This window comes from Ursus maritimus, unplaced genomic scaffold, assembly GCF_017311325.1.
Source record: "Ursus maritimus isolate PB19 unplaced genomic scaffold, ASM1731132v1 scaffold_12, whole genome shotgun sequence".
NCBI classification, from domain to species: domain Eukaryota; kingdom Metazoa; phylum Chordata; class Mammalia; order Carnivora; family Ursidae; genus Ursus; species Ursus maritimus.
This window is the reverse complement of record NW_024423564.1, coordinates 11,466,519-11,490,141: the sequence shown is the minus strand read 5'-3', so window position 1 is coordinate 11,490,141 and position 23,623 is coordinate 11,466,519. Positions and strand designations below refer to the sequence as shown.

General features: G+C 37.1%; 1 protein-coding gene across 6 annotated transcripts in view; it reads right to left on the bottom strand.

The window, feature by feature from the left end:
* The window catches only part of ST7L (suppression of tumorigenicity 7 like), a 128,333-nt gene that overhangs the window by 58,724 nt on the left and 45,986 nt on the right, over positions 1 to 23,623 (bottom strand). For 5 of the 6 annotated variants that reach the window (XR_005834058.1, XR_005834057.1, XR_005834060.1 and 2 more), the window contains exons 12-14: positions 19,784 to 19,934; positions 16,389 to 16,481; positions 10,115 to 10,254 (exon numbers count right to left, since the gene is read on the bottom strand). Coding sequence is in view for 2 of the 6 variants with exons in the window: in XM_040626897.1 (XP_040482831.1) it covers positions 10,115 to 10,254; positions 16,389 to 16,481; positions 19,784 to 19,934 (384 nt within the window). In the remaining 4 variants the exon portion in view is untranslated. The remainder of the gene's footprint in view (positions 1 to 10,114; positions 10,255 to 16,388; positions 16,482 to 19,783; positions 19,935 to 23,623) is intronic. The other variant, XR_005834059.1, reaches the window with a different exon arrangement.

Sequence of the window (23,623 nt, the reverse complement as noted above, 5' to 3'; positions counted from 1 at the left end):
ACTTGAAGCCAAACAAGAGATATGGTTACTCTCAATGCCACTTGAAAGATAAAAGCTAAAAAAAAAAAGTTAAGTAACTGTTCATTATCTTTGTCCAAGTCCTATGGGAGTAGGTGCTAGTCAGGAACTCAGGGGGCTTAAAGTTGACTTTTTTTTTCCATTTTTAAATTATTATTTATTGATTTATTTGCCAGAGAGAGAGAGAGCGAGACAGTGTGAGAGGACAAGCAGGGGGAGCTGCAGGCAGAGGGAGAAGTAGGCTCTCCACTAAGCAAGGAGCCCAATGCGGGGCTCAATCCCAGGACCATGTCCTGAGCCGAAGGCAGACACTTAACTGACTGAGCCACCCAGGCATCCCTGGAGTTGACTGTTGACTTAACTCTTTCTCTAGAGACCTAATATTGGCAGACATGGTCTAGTCCAAATGGGAACACATTTAGGTGAATGGGTGAGAGTGGGCTCCTTACAACCCAGAAATATGAACGTGCCTCCTTACCAGCATGTTACAAATCAGACTTCTGAGGTGGAAGATGCGTCATGCATCTAACTCACTATTGGAGATACGTATTCTGTTAACTTACCCAAAGAATAATAATTTCTATTTATACCAGCAGATATAGCAAGCTCAGATGGATTGCTAGACAACTAACAATCACCAGTAAGTTCCAAAGCCTCATCTGCAGTCTTCTGCCTCCAAGTCATTGTTCGAATTGTCCCACTTCCTTTCTTCTGATGCCACACCAAGTTAAATCAGTATACTCTTTGACCCCCTAGTACAACCTTGGGCCTACTCTTCTACTCCATATACTTCTATCATTTAACCATATTTATTGATGACATGCCTAATTAGTATAAGCTCCCCAAGGATAGGTCCTGTGCCTATTTTGAAATATGTATTCCAAGGTCATATCCCCAACGATCCAGTTAGCACATATACTTGATTAAGCCAATAAAGATTGGAAATACTTAGAAAATCTTGGTGGTTCCCCCTATAAAAAGGTAGAATCGTTCAGGATGCAGAATTGATCAGCAAAATTCAGCTTGGGAAAGAAAAGGAACCCATTTCAGTGCCTACCCCCATATCCTTTTATTATTTTTTAAAAATCAACATATGTGCCAAGTTTCAGAATCAGTGAGTGCAGGATGCAGCTTTAACATTAACAGTAGGCTCTGGGAAATTCTGAGTGGCTCCTTCCCATCTTTCTCACATGACCAGAGATCCATGTAATTTTAGTCCTAACTCTTGCTATCCCATTCTGCTTCACAATGACATCACACTGTTTCATTTTCCAAACCAGAATGGCCCTTACCTCTTATCAATCTGTCATTATTAGGGATGAGAGGATACAAAAAGAGGACGATGAAAATGCAGGAGTGTGAGAGGCTTTTGTCTTATGGCAGCTACTATGTGACTCTGAGGAAAGACATTTCTTATTTAAATTTTGAATTGTGGAATGCTTCACTTTTTGATAAAGTTTAAACAATTCAGATAAACATAATGAATACCACTGTTTATAAAAACATGCACTTGGCTAGGTGTTAAGATGAAAGTCCTACATGTCTCATGTTTGAAAGAGAATAGAGGCTCCTCTCTCTAACTTCCCGGTGTGACTGAAAGGGCTCCTAACTAAACAGAGTCTTCTAAAAGGAAAGTCCTCTCTGAGTCTAAAATGGCTTTTTGGGTCATTACATCTTATGTGAGGCACGTGAAAATAACTCCTCAGTCACTTCCAGTCAAATGAATAAACATGCAAGGGGGAGCTAATCTGCTGCTGTGGCAGGAGCTTCTGTCTTAGACTAACACATCCCTGGCCTGTCTCAAACCCCCGCGGCGAGACAGTGAGTTGCCTGCGGACACACACTGTAGTTCATGCTCCATAAAGGTGCCCGACACATATCTGTTCATTGAATGGAGGAAGGAACAGATCCATCAGTAGTAACATCTTAATATCACGAATACGAATGTTGAAAATGTGGAGTACATTACAGAATAATCATTACCATGCTGTGGCACGCTATGGAACAGGAGTTCACATCGTTTTAAATGTGGAGGCTCTTTAAAAACAACACTTTGAAAACAAACTGAGATAAGCCCCACTGGAGTCCTTCCAGTCAATCAGCCAATAACAAAAGAAGAAATCTTTTCAGGGTGTCCAGGCCTCTGGACTGCATGTTCTTTAGTGCAGCTGTTGTTGCTGTTGTTGTTTACGGCAGTCTGAACAATAGCTAAAATACACCAAGAGCAAATTAATAACAAAAGTCTACACAGCCAGGGCTTAGTTGAATTAGAATCCCCGGGCTCCCAATAAGGGCTAAATCCAAAGGGATCAGAGTCAAGTAAGTAAAAAATCCAGCTGAATTTTATCAGAGAGCAAAGTTTCAACTCTGAGTACCCCAGCAACCAAGGATGAATTATGCATAAGATTAGTAAAGTGCCTTCATCCACACCCCAGCCAGAGAACATTCTTCTATCTCACTGTGACTGCAGGAAACACAGCAATGTATTTGCCTGCCAAGAACAGTTGTAGCTATACTCTAGATAGGAGTCTAACAAACACTAAGGGATTAAAATTTAATTGTAAAGCTCCTGCTACCTGGGAGTCAAAGCTTGAACTCTGGCTTCACAAAGAAAATGGGACTCTGGCATCTTGAATAGATGAAAACAAGAGCTGGCACGTTCCTAACAAAGGGTGTGAGAATATGCTCCCTTCTGAATTCTTCCTTAATATGCTTCTCTCTGTGTTATGCTACTGGTAATTTACAAGTGCTCAATAAGAATAGAGCCCTTTCTGACACTTGGAAGAATACATATACATTTCATTTTCAGAATGCTTGAAATTATAGGATGAGATGAGAGGGTGATTATGTGGTCTGAATTCTCTGAGTATCAGTTCTCTCAATTTTGTCGACAGCATCTGAAGCCCAAGTAATTTCTTTTCTTGAAGCTGGCTGTTAGAGATGGATGTAAGGCAATCTTTTTTTTTTTTTTTTTAAAGATTTTATTTATTTATTTGACAGAGAGAGAGACAGCCAGCGAGAGAGGGAACACAAGCAGGGGGAGTGGGAGAGGAAGAAGCAGGCTCCCAGCGGAAGAGCCTGATGTGGGGCTCGATCCCAGAACGCTGGGATCACGCCCTGAGCCAAAGGCAGACGCTTAACCGCTGCGCCACCCAGGTGCCCCGGATGTAAGGCAATCTTAATGTCATTACAGAAATAAGATAATTTTATTTTTTTCTCAAATTCAGAAAGAATACTATTTTTTTAAAAGATTTTATTTATTTATTTGACAGAGAGAGAGACAGCCAGAGAGAGAGGGAACACAAGCAGGGGGAATGGGAGAGGAAGCAGGCTCCCAGTGGAGCAGGGAGCCCGATGCGGGGCTCAATTCCAGGACTCTGGGATCAGGCCCTGAGCTGAAGGCAGACGCTTAACGACTGAGTCACCCAGGTGCCCCTCAGAAAGAATACAATTAATAGCCAATCTTGTATCAAGGCCTCATCAGCATTAAGAAACACACCTAAGTTTCCTACCTACTCATACAACTACTAGAAGTACATCTCTACCTAAAATTCTCATGCTAGCCAGAAAATATGCACATGTTATATTTTAGACCAAAAGCTTATTCTGTTCAGTTAAACTTCCCCAGATAATCCTTCACAGACTTACCCTCTGATTTTGAAAGAAGAATGATACTGAAACATAGGGTATACATTTGTACTTTACATTAAATTTTCTTTTTTTTTACCATTTCAGAGAGTCGATCAAATTCCCTCTGAATCATTACAAACCAGTGCCTACTGTTTCTTTAGTATTACTGTACATTTCAGAGAGTTAGATAGGCTAACCGTTGTCTGAGTATGTGATGGAAATGACCAAACAGTGTTCTTCGTTCTTAAGTGGCTTACTAGCAAGAAAAGGAATGAAATTAAAGTGAACCAATTTGAAAGACAAAAAAGCAAATGGGCATTCTTTACTTTAAAACATCAGAGTTCATCAAATAGGCTTATGTTGTGATGAGTGGAGAGCTCTCCAGGCAGTTTGTCTACTGAGGTTTTGTTTTTGCAATAAGCATTTCTGCAACCTAAGTGTCCTTTCTATTTTCTCAAAATCCATATCGGCCTTTTCATCTAAAACTCTTCTCTAAATTCATCTCCTGCAGGAAGACTTCTGCAGCAAAACCACTTTACTATCACCACTCCATCATTCCATATCCCTTCAGCATTACTATATTTTGTTTGAAATGTATTCTTTTGTACTTGTTTTGGCCTAAATTGTGAACTGACATATTATTGAAACCAAGCATATATATCATGACTAAAGGGCTATCTATTGTGTGATTTCAAGCAAATCACTTAACTTGAATGACTCAAACTTCCCCATCTAAAACATTGGAAAACCACAATCTGTCTTCCAATGGCTCGGGTAGGAATAAATGAGAGTCTAAGTATACACTCTTAAGAACAAAGATAATAACAAACTGAAATCTAAATTACTCCTGGTTTAGAATCGTAATATATTAAGTAGTCATACAAATTTAGTTCTCTTGAGCATTAGAAATTTGATTGGTGGGAGAAGGAGCAAAGTTCGACTCAAGAAAGAAGCCAATAAAAACTATTCCTCAAGATTATACTTTTATTCTGTATCCCATTATTCTCTCCATTCAGAGGATTTGCTGGGTCTGCAAAAAACAGAGATGTTTTCTAAAAGAAAAATCAGTAGGTTTCCTAATGTGAATTCTAGTGTCACTCGTGTGATGGGTTTAGAGTAAGCAACCGACATCAATTTCTAAGCACCATTCTTCTGAAAACTGCTATGCAATCCATTTGCCCCAAGTATTAATGATTAAGCAATCAATATATCAGTAGCAGTTAGTGACAGGATGTCCTAAACTTTGGCACTGAGACGTCTGCTTTGAGGGGGAAAGGATGATTAAATATACTGCCAAATAAATTCAGGGAAGGAAAGCTTTTGTGAACTTCTTACTTGACAGGCACATGTTAATAGGGAAAGAGGGTGCTTTCCACAAACTTTGAAATTGAAGGAAATCCCAGGGGAAGGGGTATAAACATGTGTTAAAAAGTACACTGTCTTAACTTTTATTCTTTTTTCCCCCTCTTTGAAAGAAGAGTTTAGTACTCAGGAAATATGGATAGAGAAGAACAACAGCGATATCACGAACTTCTCAGTCTGGTTCTTTTTGAAGGAGAACAATGAGAATGAAGCATGAGAAATGCTCTTAATGGAAATATCCCAATTAATTAAGAAAATCATAACTGGACTATGCTAGACTGACCAAATAAAGATGAATTCAGTGGCACTAACAAGGGAACAAAAATGTAAACATTTAAAATTTTTTGACCTGTCACACAATGGGCTCCTTTTATTATCAGTATAATCTCGGGGAAATACCTCAGATATATTGCTGTGGAAATAGCATGGTTACAGAACAATATTTTATGGGAATATAAGCTTGGTTACAATTCAAAATGTTTTAAAAACTATGCCAGTTCTTAGGAACTAAGGAAGTCTCACAGCTTTGAAAAGTAATCCATTTTCAAACAAAGGAAGAAACTTGCTTTACTTCTTGGTTGAATTGCTGAACGTGGCCCCATTTATTTAATAAAGAGCAATACAACTATCATCGGTTTTTAGCATGAATGAAATAGGATGGAGAATATAAAAAAATCACTTTCGCCTATGAACAGGTTTCATGTCACTGGTTATGACAATGGAAAATTAGGAACCTTCAGAAATAATATATTTTTTCTACTGGTATATATCAATATAAAGCTATAATTACCTATCAACTCCCCTAGGGATGAAGACAATCTTTGCCCTGAAAAAAACTGATGAGAATAGTGTACAAACCTCAAAAGTTTTGATCACTATTCAGTAAAACACACTTGGCATTTATTTCTGCTTATTATTTTTTAAAATGTAATTTGGGGAGAAAAATGTTAATTATTTTTGGGAAGGGGCTGAAGAATTCCCAGTGGGACATTCTGTAGAAAGGTCTTTTGTTAGTATAACATCTGACCTTCTATATCTTTGGAAATCATACAACTTGGCTAATGTAGTCCTTAAAGAATTAATCAAGCAGATTGTTAGGCCCTAGTTACAGTGGAGCCAGCCAATTATGAGTTGCTCAGAAATTCATCACTGGCATGTCCAACCACATTTTCCCACATAAAGATTAGTAAAAATATGTGGAAACAGGGCCCATTCCCACCTCAGCACAGCTACAGTATGTGTTCAGTGAAACAGATTTCAACAAAGTTTTGCTTTAGTGAAACAAACAATTTATTTGGGAATCTTTCTGATTCCTGTCTTTAACCATTAACACCTTTTTCTGCCAGGCTGCAAAGGCTATCTATCCTATTTCATTAAAACCAACTAGGGATTTTTATATACAAACACACTTCTGAATTCGAAGTACTAAAGTCACGTGCCATAAGCCTGAATTCATGAGTAAGTCAGTGAAACGCCCAAAGACCATCTGTAGTCTTCACTGCTGTGATAAGGCCCTCCCAAGGCTTACTAAGAAGAAAGCTTTTCTCACAGGAGAGAAATGAAAGGGGCCAGGCTAGATGAAGATTGGTTCTCTAAGGAGAGGGCAGTGCTGCTCTTAAAAAAAGAAGCTCCTTTCAGATAAGCAGAATCAGATTCCAGTTCATTTGGTTTGCTGGCTACCCTTACTTTGAACTCTCATATTTAACCCAGCAGGCTTCAAAGCAGGTGAGAAAATGACCTACCACTTAAAAGCAATTTTTCCTTTTTCAGGAATTCTGGCCTTGGAGAATATCAGCTCTGATATCAGCACATTCCACATCTCCAGGGATTTATGCAATTTTTTTTTTTTTTATTGCTCTACGTCGAATGTCAGACTTGGTTTTCATCTCAGCCAGGAGAAAAATCAAGAAAGAAAGTCCTAACTTGCTGAAACTAAAGTCTTATTCCACACAGCTCTGTATCATGCAAAAGATGGGGCACTAAGACCACTAACCATTCTAGTTCCTACCCTTTCATTTATCTCAATCTCAGGTACAGTGAGGATTATGAAAAGTCATTAATCTCTAGTGCCTTGCTTCACAAAGAAGCAATTTTTGTAACAAACGGATTTTAACAGATTCAAATTAAATTTACTCTAGCATATGAACTAATACAAAAATATATTGGATGAGGAAGAGAACGTGATAACAATGGAAAAAATTCAGGAAATGTTCTTAAATTGCTTTACCTTACTAAATAGATTGATTTGCACTGCATTAGGCTATCGCATCTCTGACCTCCGTGAAAAGCCTAACATAGGCAGTTTGCAATGCACCGATACTTGATGTTCTACCAGGCAGTTTGCCAGCGCCTAGAATCTGAAACACTTCTCCACTTTTGGTGGTACAAATACACATAATGTACCAGTAGTATTGTTTAAATGACACCTAGCCACCATTTATACTGCAGTTTCTATGGGAAAATACATTTTGAGTTTACTATCAGGACACAGCTCCTCCCAACATGACGGGGTTAGGATTTCTCATCACAGCTGCACTTTGGTGATAATGATGACAATGACGGGTGGTGACAAGAGTAACACTTCCCTAGTTTCTACTGTGGACAGACACGGTTCTAAACACCTGTCATATTTTAAACTCATTTGACCCTCACAAAGGCCTATAAGGTAGTACTATTCTCCTTTTACAATGAGGGGGAGAAATGGTTAAGTAACTTACCTGAGGTTGCACAGCCAGGAAGTGTCAGGGCTGGAACTCAAAGAAAAGTAGTCTGACTCCAGAGCCTATGCTCACTGCCACTCTGGAACGCTGCCCCTTCCCCACCTGGAAGAGGTGGCACTATCCAGGCCATCTAAATTCCTCCTATTGCGGGAGCCGAGAGCAGGGCTTCTCAAGTTTTAAACATGCATATACGATCACCCGGGGGTCTTGTTAAAATGCAGATTCAGGAAGTTTGGAGTGGCGCCTGAGGTCCTCTGCCTTTCTAACAAGCTCCTGGGTGATGGCGAAGCTCCTACTGCACAGACCATTAAGTAAGTAAGAGAAGAAATAGAATTTGAGCCGCTGGCTCCCTTGCTGGCTGGCTGGTAGGCATTTATACGTTATGTGTGTAAGCTGGAGATGGCCTGTATGTAATCAGTTTCCACAAATTCTTCAATGGAACCTCCCTCTGGTACTGCTGCATGCCAAATACTGGTCTGCAGGTACCTTGAGTAAATAGTTAGCTTTTAGGAACTAAAAATGTACATGTAAAGGCCACCGGATAAAATGTGGCTATAAAAGTTTGCTGTGAGGCACATTTTTAACTATATACCACCAACTATACAAATATCAAAGGACGGTAAATAAGTGCCTGTTTATTGTTCATTAACTAGAATCACAGTAAATTAGTAACTTTTGGTCTAAAAAAGAAGCTTCCACTTTAAAACGTATAATTATTCATTCTCAGACTCTGCTGGAGGAATGCTAAGGAGCTCGTGCTATGTACCCGTAACGGCTCTTCTGGGGCATTAGCCATGTCTCAGGTAAAGACAGACACTACGTACTAACACTGATGGACAAAGCAGACAGTGAATACACTCTGCATTAATCTGAGCCAGTATCTCATGGAGGTACACTATTAACAATTGCTACATATTGATTCCAGATTCTAAATCTCTCTCCTTACTCGATTTTACCTCCCTTCCGATGCCCTGAGAGAACCCCAAGGACCATCTCTCCTACTGCTTGCCTGTGATCTCAAATACACAGCTGCATATATTTTTCCAGTTGTTAAATGGACGGGATTCCCTTTCCAGTCAATTTTTTTCCATGCCAGAGTACACAGTAAGGTCATCTCAGTTTGAGATGCACTCACTCCCCAGTCAGCACCACTTCGAACAACAGTTACACGGTATGATCACTACACTTCCCTTTCACACTAAAAGGAAACGGTCAGTTTCCAACCCAAATACTATACTCCCTGAACAACAGGGGAAAGTCATTCTCCTTGAAGACTGACCCAGAATCAAGTGCAGTCTCAGACTGCTAGGCCTACAGCCAGTGGCAACTTAACACATTATACAGTTGACCTTCAGGGAAAAAGGGAAACCAGTGCTTTTACTCCTGGTGTCAGAAGAAAACCAACTAATCTTTAAGGCACAAAATAAACTGTTCTTAAGGCAGAAAAAGAAATTGTGAGGAAACAGGGAGTTAGAACGGAGACATACAGAAAAAAATATAGAAATGACATTGCTGAGTAAGGGCCGGTGTTTCTACGGTTCTCAATGCTTTTCGATTTGGGACTAAAATGAATTAGCATTTTCCTTTTGAGTCTGAACTATTGTTACCTGGTAAAAATGTGAAGATGTGTAAGAAAGACCCATTTTTTAAAGGCTTAGCAACTGAAAGGGACTTCTCTTTGGTAATTTTACTTTGAGCCGGTGACATTAATTACGAAGTTTGTGTAGAAGAGTAAATAATCATGGGATAGTCTCCCTAATATCAGTCCTCAAGTACCTTCTGGACCTGGCTCAGGAAATGGGGAAGTAGTTCAAATTAAAGGATAAAAATGAAAATAAAAGGTCTATCCATGGTTCTACACCCAATGTTGGGGAAAGTCAATTAAGAACATGCAGATACAACAGTGAGAAGCTTTGAGTAAAGAAGCACATTCTGTACCCAGGGCGAATGTTCCATCTGTCCCATCTTACCTACTCATTCTCCATCAGCAAACCTTACCAATAATGATTTCATTTAAATGGAAAAATCGAAATAGGCAATTGTTTCCGAAATAGGGAATTTTTTTAAAACGCTTAAAAGAAAGCATTTAAGAGTTGGGTTATTCCTCAGCTAGTAACAAGTGCTATGTTTACCACCAAAAGTGATCTATGAAGACCAACTTTATCATGCTATGCCATTGTATTCTTTAAACTTTTAAGCAACAAAAATATAGCTCAAATCACCAAAACCTTATGTTTGACATATTTATGGCAGCAACTTTACAAATCAATTCCTGTAATTTACTATAACAAACATCTGATCAACTGGTTTAGCACAAACAGATTAGAGATGGTTCCTTGTGTGCTTTACAAATACTCTACACAAGTCCTTGAGATCATACTTACAGCTTTAGCAAAAACACCCATGATTTCAGGAAACTCGTGTGTGAGAAGAGCTATCATTGCTGTAGAAGAACACAGTCCTGCTGTGAAATGGATGAAAAAAGGAAGCTCCTTCTTTGGGTAAACAGAAACATGATGAAAGCCTGCAAGGGAGAAAAGGTAGAGATGGATTTTATTTAAGAGTACAGTGTATTAAGGAGGGCATGTATTGCAATGAGCACTTTGGTGTTATATGCAAATAATGAATCATGCAACACTACATCAAAAAAAAAAGAATACAGTGTAAGCCAGTTTTAATATTTTCAAACAAAGTTTGCAACTAAAAAGGAAAACAGTTGTTTTAAAAAAGAACAAGGCATCTCTGGCTAAGCAAGGTACAAGAAAGTTCTCCATTATTTATTCCAGCATCGACAGCATATCTACAGAGCCATATGACTGTGCTGGGGACTGGGAATAGGATGGCATCGTGGGAAAGAACATTAATTGTAAAATCATGCTGAGGTGGTTTTGAAAGAGCTTTGTCATTTATTAGCTGTGTGATCTTGAATAAGTTGCTAAACCCTCTCATAGTTGCTACGGAGTTGTTATGATGAACACTCTAAGTCCTTAAATGTGAGTTCTTATAATTCTTGCTCTTCAGGAGCTCAGAGACAAGTATAGTGATTGAGAGACAGATGTGTGGCTGCGGATTTCCCAGAACCATAATTTAATCCAGTTATTAATAAATATTCTATGTGTGGCATTTCATAGAGCACTGTAAAAACTGAACTAGAACACGAAAGCCCTAGGATTCTAAACATAAATGAAGTCCCTCGTCTTATTTTATCACATTCACACATTAACTCAGGTATTATTTTTCTAATGACTGGATATTTCAACACTAATAGTATTCAAGTATTTATATCTTATTTGAAATTTGATTGAAAATACCTGAATACCAATGCTGAGATGAGTCTATTACCACGCTTGGCACACAGTAGGTGCTCAATAAATGTCTGTTAAACTGAGAGCTACTCTGGGACTTCATTAGTCCAGGAAGTTGACTGCTCAGGGCTGGACACAAACCCAGGAATTCCTGATGTAATATCCTGCATAAGTAAGGGATGACTAATTCAGTGCTGAATCAAGGTCAGCTATAAATTTCACTTTTTTCAACATAATGATTCACAGAGAAGATTACACCTAAGTTTCCTTTGGTAGCCATATTTTTTATGTCTTATACTATACTCAAAAGTATATGCCAAAAACTGAACTCATTAAAAATCCAGAAAATTTCCAGAGGCTTGAGTCACATTTAAAGTAAAAGCACACCAAATCTGAACTTTTAAAAAAAAAGTTAGAAACATTAGAAGCTGTGGACAACGTTGTACTTTCAGCACCCAAAAAACCAGCAGCCCCTTTTGCCCTGTCCCTCAACCATGAGAGGCCAACTTCTTCTAGCAAACCAAGAGAAATAAACCATGGTATTTGCAAAGACAGGGAACACTTATGCATACCAATGGTCACTAAAATTCCTATCGTGTGAGAGACAGCAACATTGATAAAATTAATTAAACTGTATAGCATTTCATGATTTACAAAGTGCTTTAATTTATATTAGTTTGATTTTTTAATAGTCTTCAGAGATAGATAGTATTATTTCCACTTTATAAGGTAGAAAACGATATAGCTTTACTAAGACAATTTCCTAAAATATGAGTTTTTTATATTACAGGAGAGACCTAATTTTTTCTTTTTGGATTGCTTTCTGTAGATTCGTTTGTCAGTCAATGTTTGGCTAATACATCAGTATAATGGATGACTAGTACAGAAACACTCCCTTGGAAGTAAAGTTCAAATTTCATCACTGGCTTGTAGAGAAAAATTTATCAGGAGGCATAAAAGACAACTAAATAGCTATGTGAACTAAGGGAATAGTTCAAGTCTGAACTTATGAGGTTCATAAGCAAATTCCAGAATGTTGTAAGTCATATCAAGGTTGAAGGAGAACTGAAAACAAAAAAACATTAAGTACTCCTGGGTATTAGAACTCCACATTATTAAAAATTTGTTCGTTCTACCACAGTCAGAGACAGACAAATGCTCTCAGAACAAACAATATAATCAAACACCACCACCAGCATATCCCTCCTCTCCTATCTCCTGGAATTTGCAAATGTGTAAGCACCCTAGAAATAATAAAGGCCTGCTAAAAAAGCAAACTCTCCATTCTTGTAGCCTGTGACTCTGGCAATACATGATAATAACCCTGATTTTATTCATATTACTATGTAAAATTGGCCTTATATAAGGCAATTTTTGTAATGATTTGGGGGGCATTCTATTAGGCTAAACATATTAACCTAATATAATACACTCTTGCATACTGATGTTCCATAATTAAAGACTGACTTCTTTGCCCTAAATATCCTTGTTTCTGGGGATGCCTGGGTGGCTCAGTCGCTTAAGTGGCTGCCTTCGCCTCAGGTCATGATCCCCAGGGTCCTGGGATCAAGTCCCACCCACATCAGACTCCCTGCTTAGCGGGGAGCCTGCTTCTCCCTCTGCCTGCCTCTCCCCCTGCTTGTGCTTGCTCTCTGTCTCTCTCTGTCTCTCTCTGACAAATAAGTAAATAAAATATTTAAAAAAAATAAATATCCTCGTTTCTGTTAAAATGGAAAAACAACAAGAACAACCACTACCAGCACCATCCTAGGAAAGAAAATAAAATTTCTTTCACTAATGACCTTCTAATTGCCAGAGTCAATGGATTCTTTGCAGTAATCACCTTCCTTGATATCAGATACTCCTCCTCACTTGGACATTTTTTCCTCCTTTTAGTTCCTAGCCTATCTAGTTCTGGTTCTTGTCCTGTCTCTCTGACCACTCCTTCATTGAATCTTCCCAACTCCTTATCAGCCACCCATTCCTTCAACATTTTTGTGCCCCCAGGGTTCCACTCTCAGTTTACTTCTCACTCTACGGTCTCCCTTAGTGATCTCATCCATGCCTAGAAAATGATGATTTCCAAGTTGGTTTGGTGTTGTAGAGAAATGTGGAGAGAAAGAGAGAGTGGAACCCCGGGGAACCCTGTTTACACAACCTGACCCTGTCCCTAGGCCACGGCTAACCGCACCAGGAATAAACACCTGGGTAAATTGGATGCTCTCTCCTAGAAGTTTTACAAGCCGGTTTGAGATCTTACTCATGCGGTACTATTTGCTTGAACTCAAGACGTGTAAACTAGAGCCATGTAAGGGCATCAAGTTTGGCTACATGAGTGTCCAAGAAGGGAAAGCCAAATGACAAAGATAGAAAAATGAAGCAGACACATTGAGAGAAGCAGATATGAGAGCTCATACAGAGGGGAGATGGTGTTGGGAAAGGAAAAAAAGAGAAGTGTGAACAGGAGAGACAGAAAAAGGCAGCCAGAGATAGAGACAGACAGATAACTGACTCCTGGAAATCTTGATAGCCTTCTAGTTTCTGGTTCTAGTCCCTTCTGAGGTCTGACTGTAATTGCTGCCTTTGGATTCTTTGAAATAATCCAGTCTTCTCCTAACAAATTCCCTTTAAGTTTAAAACAGCTACTACTTATACCCAAAGAATACCTACAATATTTACTATTTATATAATATACACTTAATTAATATGCATATATATCTTATAAATATATCTTAGGCCCATATATTATTTAGATATATAAAAATATTATGTATATATATATGCGCTAAATAGATTATATAATAAAATATTTAAGCATGCATACATACACATGTGTACATACACACATCATATACACACATGAGATCTGGTATACACATGCAACATACTCAGAGCCTGAATTTATTTACTTCCCCCACTCCTATTCCCAAACCTGCTCCTCCTGCTGTATGATGGATTTCCCATTCTTCAAAGTCAAACCAAGTCAGATTTGGGAATCATCCCTGACCTTAGAGAGACAGGCACTCCCCCTTCCAGCTTCCTTATAATCTATTCCATACATGCAGCACTTAACACATTGTTAATCAGTCTCTCTAGTAACTTGTGAGCAGTTCAGGAGTTTGGAGTAGAATAAGGAGGAAAAGGTACTAATCTTTACTTTTGTTGGGTACTAACAATGTATTTGGCCCATTTATGGCATTAAGGAGGGCACTTGATGTAATGAGCAGTGGGTGTTATACGCAACTGATGAATCACTAAACTCTACCTCTGAAACTAAAAAAGAAAAGAAAAGAAAAAGAATAAATTTGACTAATTAAAATATTTACTGAACACTAATTTTCATTGTGAACATTATAGAGATACACAGAGGGATGATAAAGAGAATCCTGGCCTTCCAAGTTTACAATCTAGAAGGGGAGGTTAAGAAGTACACAAAGTACTTCGAGAGTTCAAAGAAAAAACAGATAACTTATCTCAGAGGATGGAAGAATATAAAAGACCCTGGGAGAAAAATATCAGTATACTCAACTTCCATAATCTCTCCCAAATTTTCATCTATCTGTTTGGACTTTTCAGCTCACTACGTTTGTTGGTTGTAAAACTGCAACTTTCCTTCTTAGACTTGAGCTCTAATGGCCTCAGAACTGTAAAAACTGTGGCACAGGTTTATATCACAGAAGGAAACATGGTGCTGGTGTTTATAACCTTCAGCATGCTTCCTTATTGGTTAAATCATAAAAAGAAAAGTTATGCAGAACTTTACCAGTTCACAGAGAAGAAGAGTGAGTGGATAAGGCAGCTGAGACAAATAGTATAGACGATTCTTTTGAGAAGTTTGGCTTCCTGAAAGTGGGGACTCAATGGGACTCTCAAGAATCATAACCTTAGCAAATCATAATTCTCAGCAAACCAGAACCTTTACTTCTGGTTCTCCCCCTAAGTCCATGACTGCTCTTTTTAGAACTGGAAAGTGTAGTCCCGCCAATTGCATTCTTTGTGAAGACTGTTTTGGCTATTCTGAGTATTTTACCTTTCCATATAAATTTTGAGATCAGCATGTCAGTTTTTGCAAAATTCCTCCTGGGATTTTGGTAGGGATTGTACTGAATCTATAGATCAATGTGGAGAGAATTGCCATATAAGTAATATTGGGTTTTCTAATCAATAAACATAGAATGTCTCTCCATTTACTTAGATTTTCTTTAATTCCTCCCAGGATATTACGTAGTTTTTAGTAGACAAGCCACGCACATCTTTTGTTAAATTATTCCTAAATTGTTTGTTCTTTTTGATGCTACTGTGATTAGAAATGTTTTCTAAATTTCATTTTTGGCCTGATTATTCACTGCCAGTATATAAATATGCAACTGAGTTTTATATGTGGATATTATAACCTGCAACCTTGCCGAACTTGTTTATTAGATCTAATAGTATTTTTATGAATTTCTTAGGATTTCCTACATAGAAGATGATGTCATCTGTGAATAAAGACAGCTTGTCTTCTTTCTTTCCAACACGAATGCCTTTTGTTTATTTATATTTTTCTAGCTCGATTGCACTGACTAGGATCTCCAGTACAAGCTGAAGAGAAGTGGGGAGAGCAGCCATCCTTGCCTTATTCCTAATCTGAGGGAGAAAGCATTCAGTGGTTAAATCGTAAAATCACCATTAAGTATGCTGTCAGCTGTGGGGTTTTCGTAGATGCTCTTTATCGGATTAAGGAAATTCTCTTACGTTCCTAGTTCGTTCAAAATTTTTACCATGAATGGTTGTTGGATTTTTGTCAGCTGCTTTCCCAGCATCCCCTGTCATTTATTCTAACATGATGCACTGCCTTTTGAGATGTTAAACTAGTTGCATTTGTGAGGTAAGTCCCAATTGCTCATGGAGTAGAAACTTTTTTATATGTGGCTGGATTCAGTTTGCTAATATTTTGTTGAATACGTTTGTGTCTATATTCATGAGGGATATTGTTCTATAGTTTTCTTGTAATGTCTTTGGTTTCGGTGTCAGGGGAATACTGGTCTCATGGAATAAGCTGGGAAGTGTTCCTTCCTCTTTTCTTTTCTGAAAAGAGTTTGTGAAGGATTGGTATTATTTCTTCTTCGAATGTTTGTAAGATGACTGCTCTTTTTAACATCTTCAATTTTTGTGTTCTTCATTGCATTTCACATAGCATTTTACCCCAAAAACATATGGGAATGAACTTATGCAACTACATCCAGAAAATGGCTAGAACAGTATTTTAAACAATATCCTGAATTTCAACCAAAAACTTTTACTATGAGAAAATACTATGAAAAACAATCCCACAACTACTTTTAAGTTTAGGAAAACTAGAATATTTACTTACTAGGTAATAGCTCTCTATCAGCAATCTCTGTGCAGCTGGGATAAGGATAAAATAGATGGCCTTTCTCTAATGGATATGGAATCATTCTAAAAGCTGAGGAAAAAAAATACATAAATTGACATTCCATTCAGACTCACTTTCATCCCATACTACAGATCAAAGCTATTTTGGAGACATATTTTTATAAAATTTTCACATAGCATTTATTAATTTTTTTTAGAGATACCTTTTAGATGAAAGAAACAAAGTAAGCAAAAGAAGGACTAAGAGGAAGAATAAGACTTATTTAGAGAATAGAATGGTCTGGCTGGAATAAAACTAAAGGGAGTGGTGGGTGATAAGGTTGGCTGGGTCCTTCTTGCCTCTGTCTCCTCACTATAAACACAACAGACTTTGTGGGTATGAATTCCTTTTCTTCCAGGAATCTTCATAAAATTGCAACATGTATAACTGTTGTGACCTTAACTGTTGGCAACCTGTAAGAGTTCTCAATGGCTCCTAATTTCATGTGTTAGATGTCACCAAAGTTTTCTACAAGCAGAATTTAACTTAGATCAGAGGTCACCAAAGCATCACCCTTTGGCCAGACCTGGACCACTATTCATGTTTATAAATAAAATTTTATTAGAATACAGATGTGAAAATTGCTTGTTCATTTATACATTATGTACGGCTGCTTTCATGCTGTAAGAGTCGGGTAGCTATAACAGAGACTATGGCCACAGAGACCAAATACTTACCATCTGGCTCTTTACAGGAAAAATTTAACCATCCCTGATCTAGATTATCATCAGCTCTTGCAGACTTCTTAAAGAAGGAATCTTTATTACCTACTCAACTAGCTGAGTATTCATCAAAATTGTGATAAGGTTTTTGTTTTTCCTTTAGTGTTAAGCTCTATAAACTTTTGTCAAAATACGAATTTTGTTCTGCCACAATAAAAAGCAGGGATTTGTCCAAAGTCACAGAGCAAATCAGTGGTAACACTAGGAAATCATTCATAAAGAAGATTATTTATGAAATACCGTGTAAGTCCCATATTTACTGAAAACCTCCTATGAGCCAGGCAGAACATTAGGCACTGAAGACACATACAGGATCAACGAAATAGAGGACTAGCTTTGAGGAGCTTGTAGACTACTAGAGAAAAAGCAAAAGGAAGACTAATTACCCAAAGACATTCCGCTCCTCAGTTTTTGTAGTCCCAGTTTCATTAATCTGCATATTGTCAGTGGCAAGCACAGTGTCTGACCCTTAGTAAGTGGTTAATGCAGAGGTTCCCAAATTCTCTTGCTTCAAGGATACATGGCACCCTTTGTGTAATGTCCCTAGGCTGAAAGGAATGCCTAACAATTCCACTTAACTAATTATTTTTTTTAAGATTTTATTTATTTATTCGACAGAGATAGAGACAGCCAGCGAGAGAGGGAACACAAGCAGGGGGAGTGGGAGAGGAAGAAGCAGGCTCATAGCGGAGGAGCCTGATGTGGGGCTCGATCCCATAACGCCGGGATCACGCCCTGAGCTGAAGGCAGACACTTAACTGCTGTGCCACCCAGGCGCCCCCCACTTAACTAATTTTTTTTTTTTTTAAAGATTTTATTTTTTTAAGTAATCTCTACATCCAATGTGGGGCTTGAACCTACAACCCCAAGATCAAGAGCAGGTGCTCTACTGACCGAACCAGCCAGGCACCTTTAATTATTTCATTTTTAAACAATCACCTTTTCTTACTAATGGGATGTATGTACCTGTTGGGCACTGCATAACTTCTCAAAACTTGGAATCAGATTGGATACCGCCATCCTCATTTCCTGTTCCACACTGCTTTTTTTGTGTGGTACTTCTTTTAATCATAGCAATTAAGAAAAACCCAGCTTTGCAAAGCTATGACAACATCAAAAGAAATAGAGAATGGAGAGCCACGTAATGGTGAAACCTTGAACTATGCAGAGCTAACGGTCTGAATGATGCTTGACAGATGTTGAGTATTGCTGTGTTTCCACTGAAATTTTTAAATATCCCATGATACACTTGTGAATTTGCTACAATGCCCCAAGGTGCCAGTACAAAGTTTGGGAGCTCAGGGGGTTAACCAATTCTAGTTAATGAGTATTGAATTTATTTTTGAATTTTAATTGATAACAGGAGTGTACTTTCCCAGGCAGTCATTAAAAGAATTCAACTGACAAAATATTTTGATTGAGCGTTTTCATTTTCTAAGTGATTTTAAGATGTTACAAATAAGAGATCTGGTAGTTAGTTGAAAAACAATCTAGTTCTCCAAAGAAGATATACAAATTAGCACATTAAAAAAATGTTCAACAACACTAATTACTAGGAAAATGCAAATCAAAAACACAATGAGATACCGCTTCATACCCATTAGTATGGCTATTATTAAAAAAAAAAAAATGTTGCCAAGGATACAAAGAAAGTGAAACCCTTGTGCAATGCTGGTGGAATATAAAATGGTACAGCTGCCATAGAAAATAGTAAGACAGTTCCTCAAAAAATTAAACATAGAATTAGATAATCTACTGATTCCACTTCTAGGTATATACTCAAAAGAACTGAAAGCAGTTCTTTGTAATATTTGTAATACCCATGTTCATAGCAGCATTATTCATAATAACCAAAAGGTGGAAACAATCCAAATGTCCATTGACAGATGGATGTATAAACAAAGTACAGTATATACATACAATGGAATATTACTCAGCCCTAAAAAGGAACGACTTTCTGACGTGTGCTACAACATTATGCTCAGTGAAGTAAGCCTGATTTATTGAAACTGTTAAAATGGGGGTGCCTGCCTGACCCAGTTGCAGAGTGCGTGACTTGATCTCAGGGTTGTGAGTTCGAGCCCCACGTTGGGTGTGGAGATTACTTAAAAATAAAATCTTTAAAAAATAATAAAAAATAAATAAAATGGTTAAAATAGTAACTTTCATGTTATGTGTATTTTGCCACAATAAAAACATAGATTTACAAAAAGTTGTTACTAGTTGTAAAGAAAGTAGTTTCATGATGTAAACATCTGAAAATTAAAGTCCAGTTTAAAAAATATTACAATAACTCAACCACATTAAAAAGCTTATAAAACAAGAGATGTAAGTTTTCATTTTCTTTCCTTACAAATATGTAATTTAAATGAATGTATGGTCGAATACGGTAACAGTTTCTCATTTTGCTCTTCCTAAATGTGGCATCAATAAGTACATTAAGAATTTCTCCTACCAATAAACCACATAAACACCTCTGAGTTCACTTCGAAACCAATCTGAACAACAATACTTAGGGAAACTCAGATAATCTCATTTAAAAAGGCTGCCAGGGATGCAATGAATAAATAGTCCGAGAGATTAGTGGTACATTTGGAAAAGAATACTTACTGCCTTCCCACGTACACTGTAACAGATTAAGAGCACCTTCTATTCTCTTCCAGTGCTGAAGATGGAAGAAAGCATAGGCGATTGCTTCACTATCACCCCGTTTCAGAATGTGTTCTGGAGGTAAAATTAGACTTTTCATCTCTAGTAAGTACTAGAAAGATAACACACACAAAACACACCACAGAAAAACAAAAAATTAAATTATGTTAAGTTCAAACACCCACAAAAATTAGATTCAAATTTTATAAAGTCAGTTTGCTTTAAAAAAACAAACATTAAGCTCGTTGAGATGACAAGAGGGTCACACTGATAGCATGTGTATAAAATGCTTATATATGCAAATTCTAAAGATCAGAATATTCCTAAAAGCAAAAATAAGGTGATAAATGGCTTATGTATGACCTTGGTAAATACATAATGGAACCTCAAGCTGAGGAAATAATGTGAGAGCAAATATCTATTTTTCCAAAAGAGAATTAAGTATAAAAATCATAAAATACAATTTTGGAACAACATTTTGTGGTGACATTCTTTTTTTCTCTCATTGCCACTGAGCTTAATGCCCATCTTTAATTTATACAACTTAATTGTGAATAAGTTCAATTAAATTAATATCTAGGGCAGCAAAGCACTATGTTTGTTAGGAAACACTAGATTCTCTGGAGCTTCCTAATGCAATGAGAAAGACAGATTTCTGAAGTTAATAATTATAACAAGACTATTCTGAGTGCTTTATTAGAGGTATAAACAGTGTATATAAGAATTTGGATAGAAGATTTTTTTAGTTTTTTTATAATAGGTTTATTGAGATATAATTCATATTTTACAATTCACCCATTTAAAGTGTACAACTCAATGGTTTTTAATATATTCACAGATATGTACAACCATTACCACAGTCAATTTTAGAACATTTTCATCACCGCAAAAAGAACCCCCATCATCTCTAGTTATTAACCTCTAATCCCCATTCCCCCTAAGCAACCACTAATATACTTTGCATCTCTATAGATTTGCCTGTTCTGGCTATTTCATACAAGAAGAATCACATAACATATGGTCTATTGTAACTGGTTTCTTTCACTCTGTACAATGTTTTCAAGGTACATCCATGTTATATCATATACCAGTACCTCATTCCTTTTTGTGGCTAATATTCCATTATATGGATATATCACATTTGTTTATCCTTTCATTATTTGATGAACATTTGGTTGTTTTAATCTTTTGGCTATTATGAATAATGCTGCGATAAACATTCATGCACCAAGTTTTTATGTGAACATATGCTTTCGTCTCTCCTGGGTATATACCTAGGAATGGAAGTGCTGGGTCATATGGTAACTATACATTTAGGGGGTATTAATTATGATTTAGGAGTTGAAAATAAATCACTTGATGGAATTTGGGATTTGAACTAATATATAAAGATATGCAAAATGTAGATGAACAGATTGGGTGGTGGGGTGGGGAGACACAGCAGGTTGAAGTACAGGCCAACTTAAACAAGGCTAAGAAAGGATAAAGCAAGACGCATTTAAGGAATTAGTGAGTGTGCCTGTTTGTTTTTTTTTTTTAAAGATTTTATTTATTTATTTGACAGAGAGAGACAGCCAGCCAGCGTGAGAGGGAACACAAGCAGGGGGAGTGGGAGAGGAAGAAGCAGGCTCTTAGTGGAGGAGCCTGATGTGGGGCTCGAACCCAGAGCGCTGGGATCACGCCCTGAGCCGAAGGCAGATGCTTAACCGCTGTGCTACCCAGGCGCCCCAGTGAGTGTACCTGTTAAAGAAGGTATAGCCTATCAGTTCTTATTCACATATGAAATTAAATTATATCTTAAATTCTTGAAGAAAATACTTGCCTTAATATTATAATCCACAACAAAAGCAGTATACTTAAATGTACTACTTACATGAAGAAAGATGCAAAATTAACCACTCATACATCATCTTTACTATTAAAGTGGTCAACTTAAAACAAAACTTTTCAAAAAATATTTAGTTAGCAAAATACTTCCTCCAAAGACTAAGACCAGAGTACCTTTCCCCTACTAGGCCGGTCTGAAACAGCCTCTTTGGTCCTACCTAATTTGATACCAAATTATGTGTCATAAGGTCCAAACCACATTAACTTCTGTTATAAAATATAGAAAGAGAAACACTCCTAAGAAGTGTTGTAAATGATATCCTCTCAAACTTTAAATTCTAAGTTCCTCAGGTTGTTACACAAACTAAGGAGATAAACAACATAAATTTGAGCTGAAATTTGTGAAACACTTTGTAAAACTGCTATAAGCAGGAAGAGACAAAAAGTTGTGGTTTCAAAATTGAGCCTTAGGTTATTAATCGATATATATGTATTATATTAATATATCTAAAATAAGTTTTTCTTTTTTATGAAATGTGCCTTTCCAACACTCACTGAGCTTCATGCCTGTCTTTAATTACTCCTACTCCTATACCTCAATAAAGCTTGAAAAAAAAAAAAGAATAGTTAATCTTGATGTCTCTGGCTCTCTCCTCAAAGTGTACGAATGCAGTCTGCTCATCAATTTATTTTAGCAGATGTCACAAGCTATGAGATTATTTACTAATCCAGTTTGGGGACTTAACATTTCCCATTCAGTTTCTTAAAGGAATGCAGCAGAGGTTGTGTCCTGGTCAAGCAAAGCCCATTTGCTGCCTGGTTGGGTTCTCTCCCCTTAGTGCCTTGGGCCTATATTCAGGAGGGTAATATTCTTTCTAATCCTCTCTAATCCTTGCCCATTTTTTTAAAACACAGTAAAAGATCACTCGCACCAGGCGGCTGTGGGAAAATGGACTCAAATAGCTGACCTCTGACATGACTCCTTATGTTCTTAGCAAGTGCACTAAGAGCTTCTTCAGTAGGAAGAAAAAAAAAAAAAGCAGCAATCACAATGGAATCTCCATCATAAAAAGAGTATCTCATTTTTAGAAGAAAACTGTTTTAATACGAAAACTGTTTAATATGATAAAGTCCTTTCTATTAAAGTTCTGCTTCATTTTACAGGTAGAGGAGACGAAGTAACCCAAATTATTTTCAATGAGTTTTAGAACCCTGAAACTTTAAACTAAACCTACCTTGGTAGCCACTTAGCAAATGGTGAGCCAAAGATAGTTAACAATTATTCAAACTTAGAGAAAATTTCAACTAAATATGTCAAGAAATACTTTTTTGAACAGCAACTATATATCTATATTTTCACTGTTTAATGATCTGAGTGACAATTCAGATAGCAGTCAAACATATACGGCATGTTTACTAGGAACTGACTTCAGGAGTTTATATTTTAAAATCTTTGCCATTTAATCATTTAAAAAAATCTTCCTTATGCTATCTTATTTTTCATTACGTCTCACCTACAAGCAAATGTCCTTTCCAATTTGACTTTAAAACAAAGCAATTCTTATGTTTCAGTTTCTAATCAAACCCTAAAATAAAGTTTCACCCTCAAAATATAAGAGACAATTTTCAGTTTAAAGAAAGTATCTTTAAAATAGGTAATTATAGGATTATGACTTATTTTATTTCCTTCACAAACTGCTACTCAGGAATTTCTGCTACCCGGCATAAGCTGTAAGGTACTACACAATAGAAACCATACTTCACATTCTTCTATAGCACCTGGCACACTACACTCCCAAACTAACTGACCTGATCCAATATATATAGCTAAAATGTCTTTAGACCCATGTTTATATTTCAGTTTTTACTTAAAGGTCTTTTTTAACTCTCTGAGCAAACTAAAAACAAAACAAACTTCTGCTACCTAGACTTTTATTTTTCTGTGAATAAGAATATGAAAGGCTGAAAACTGAA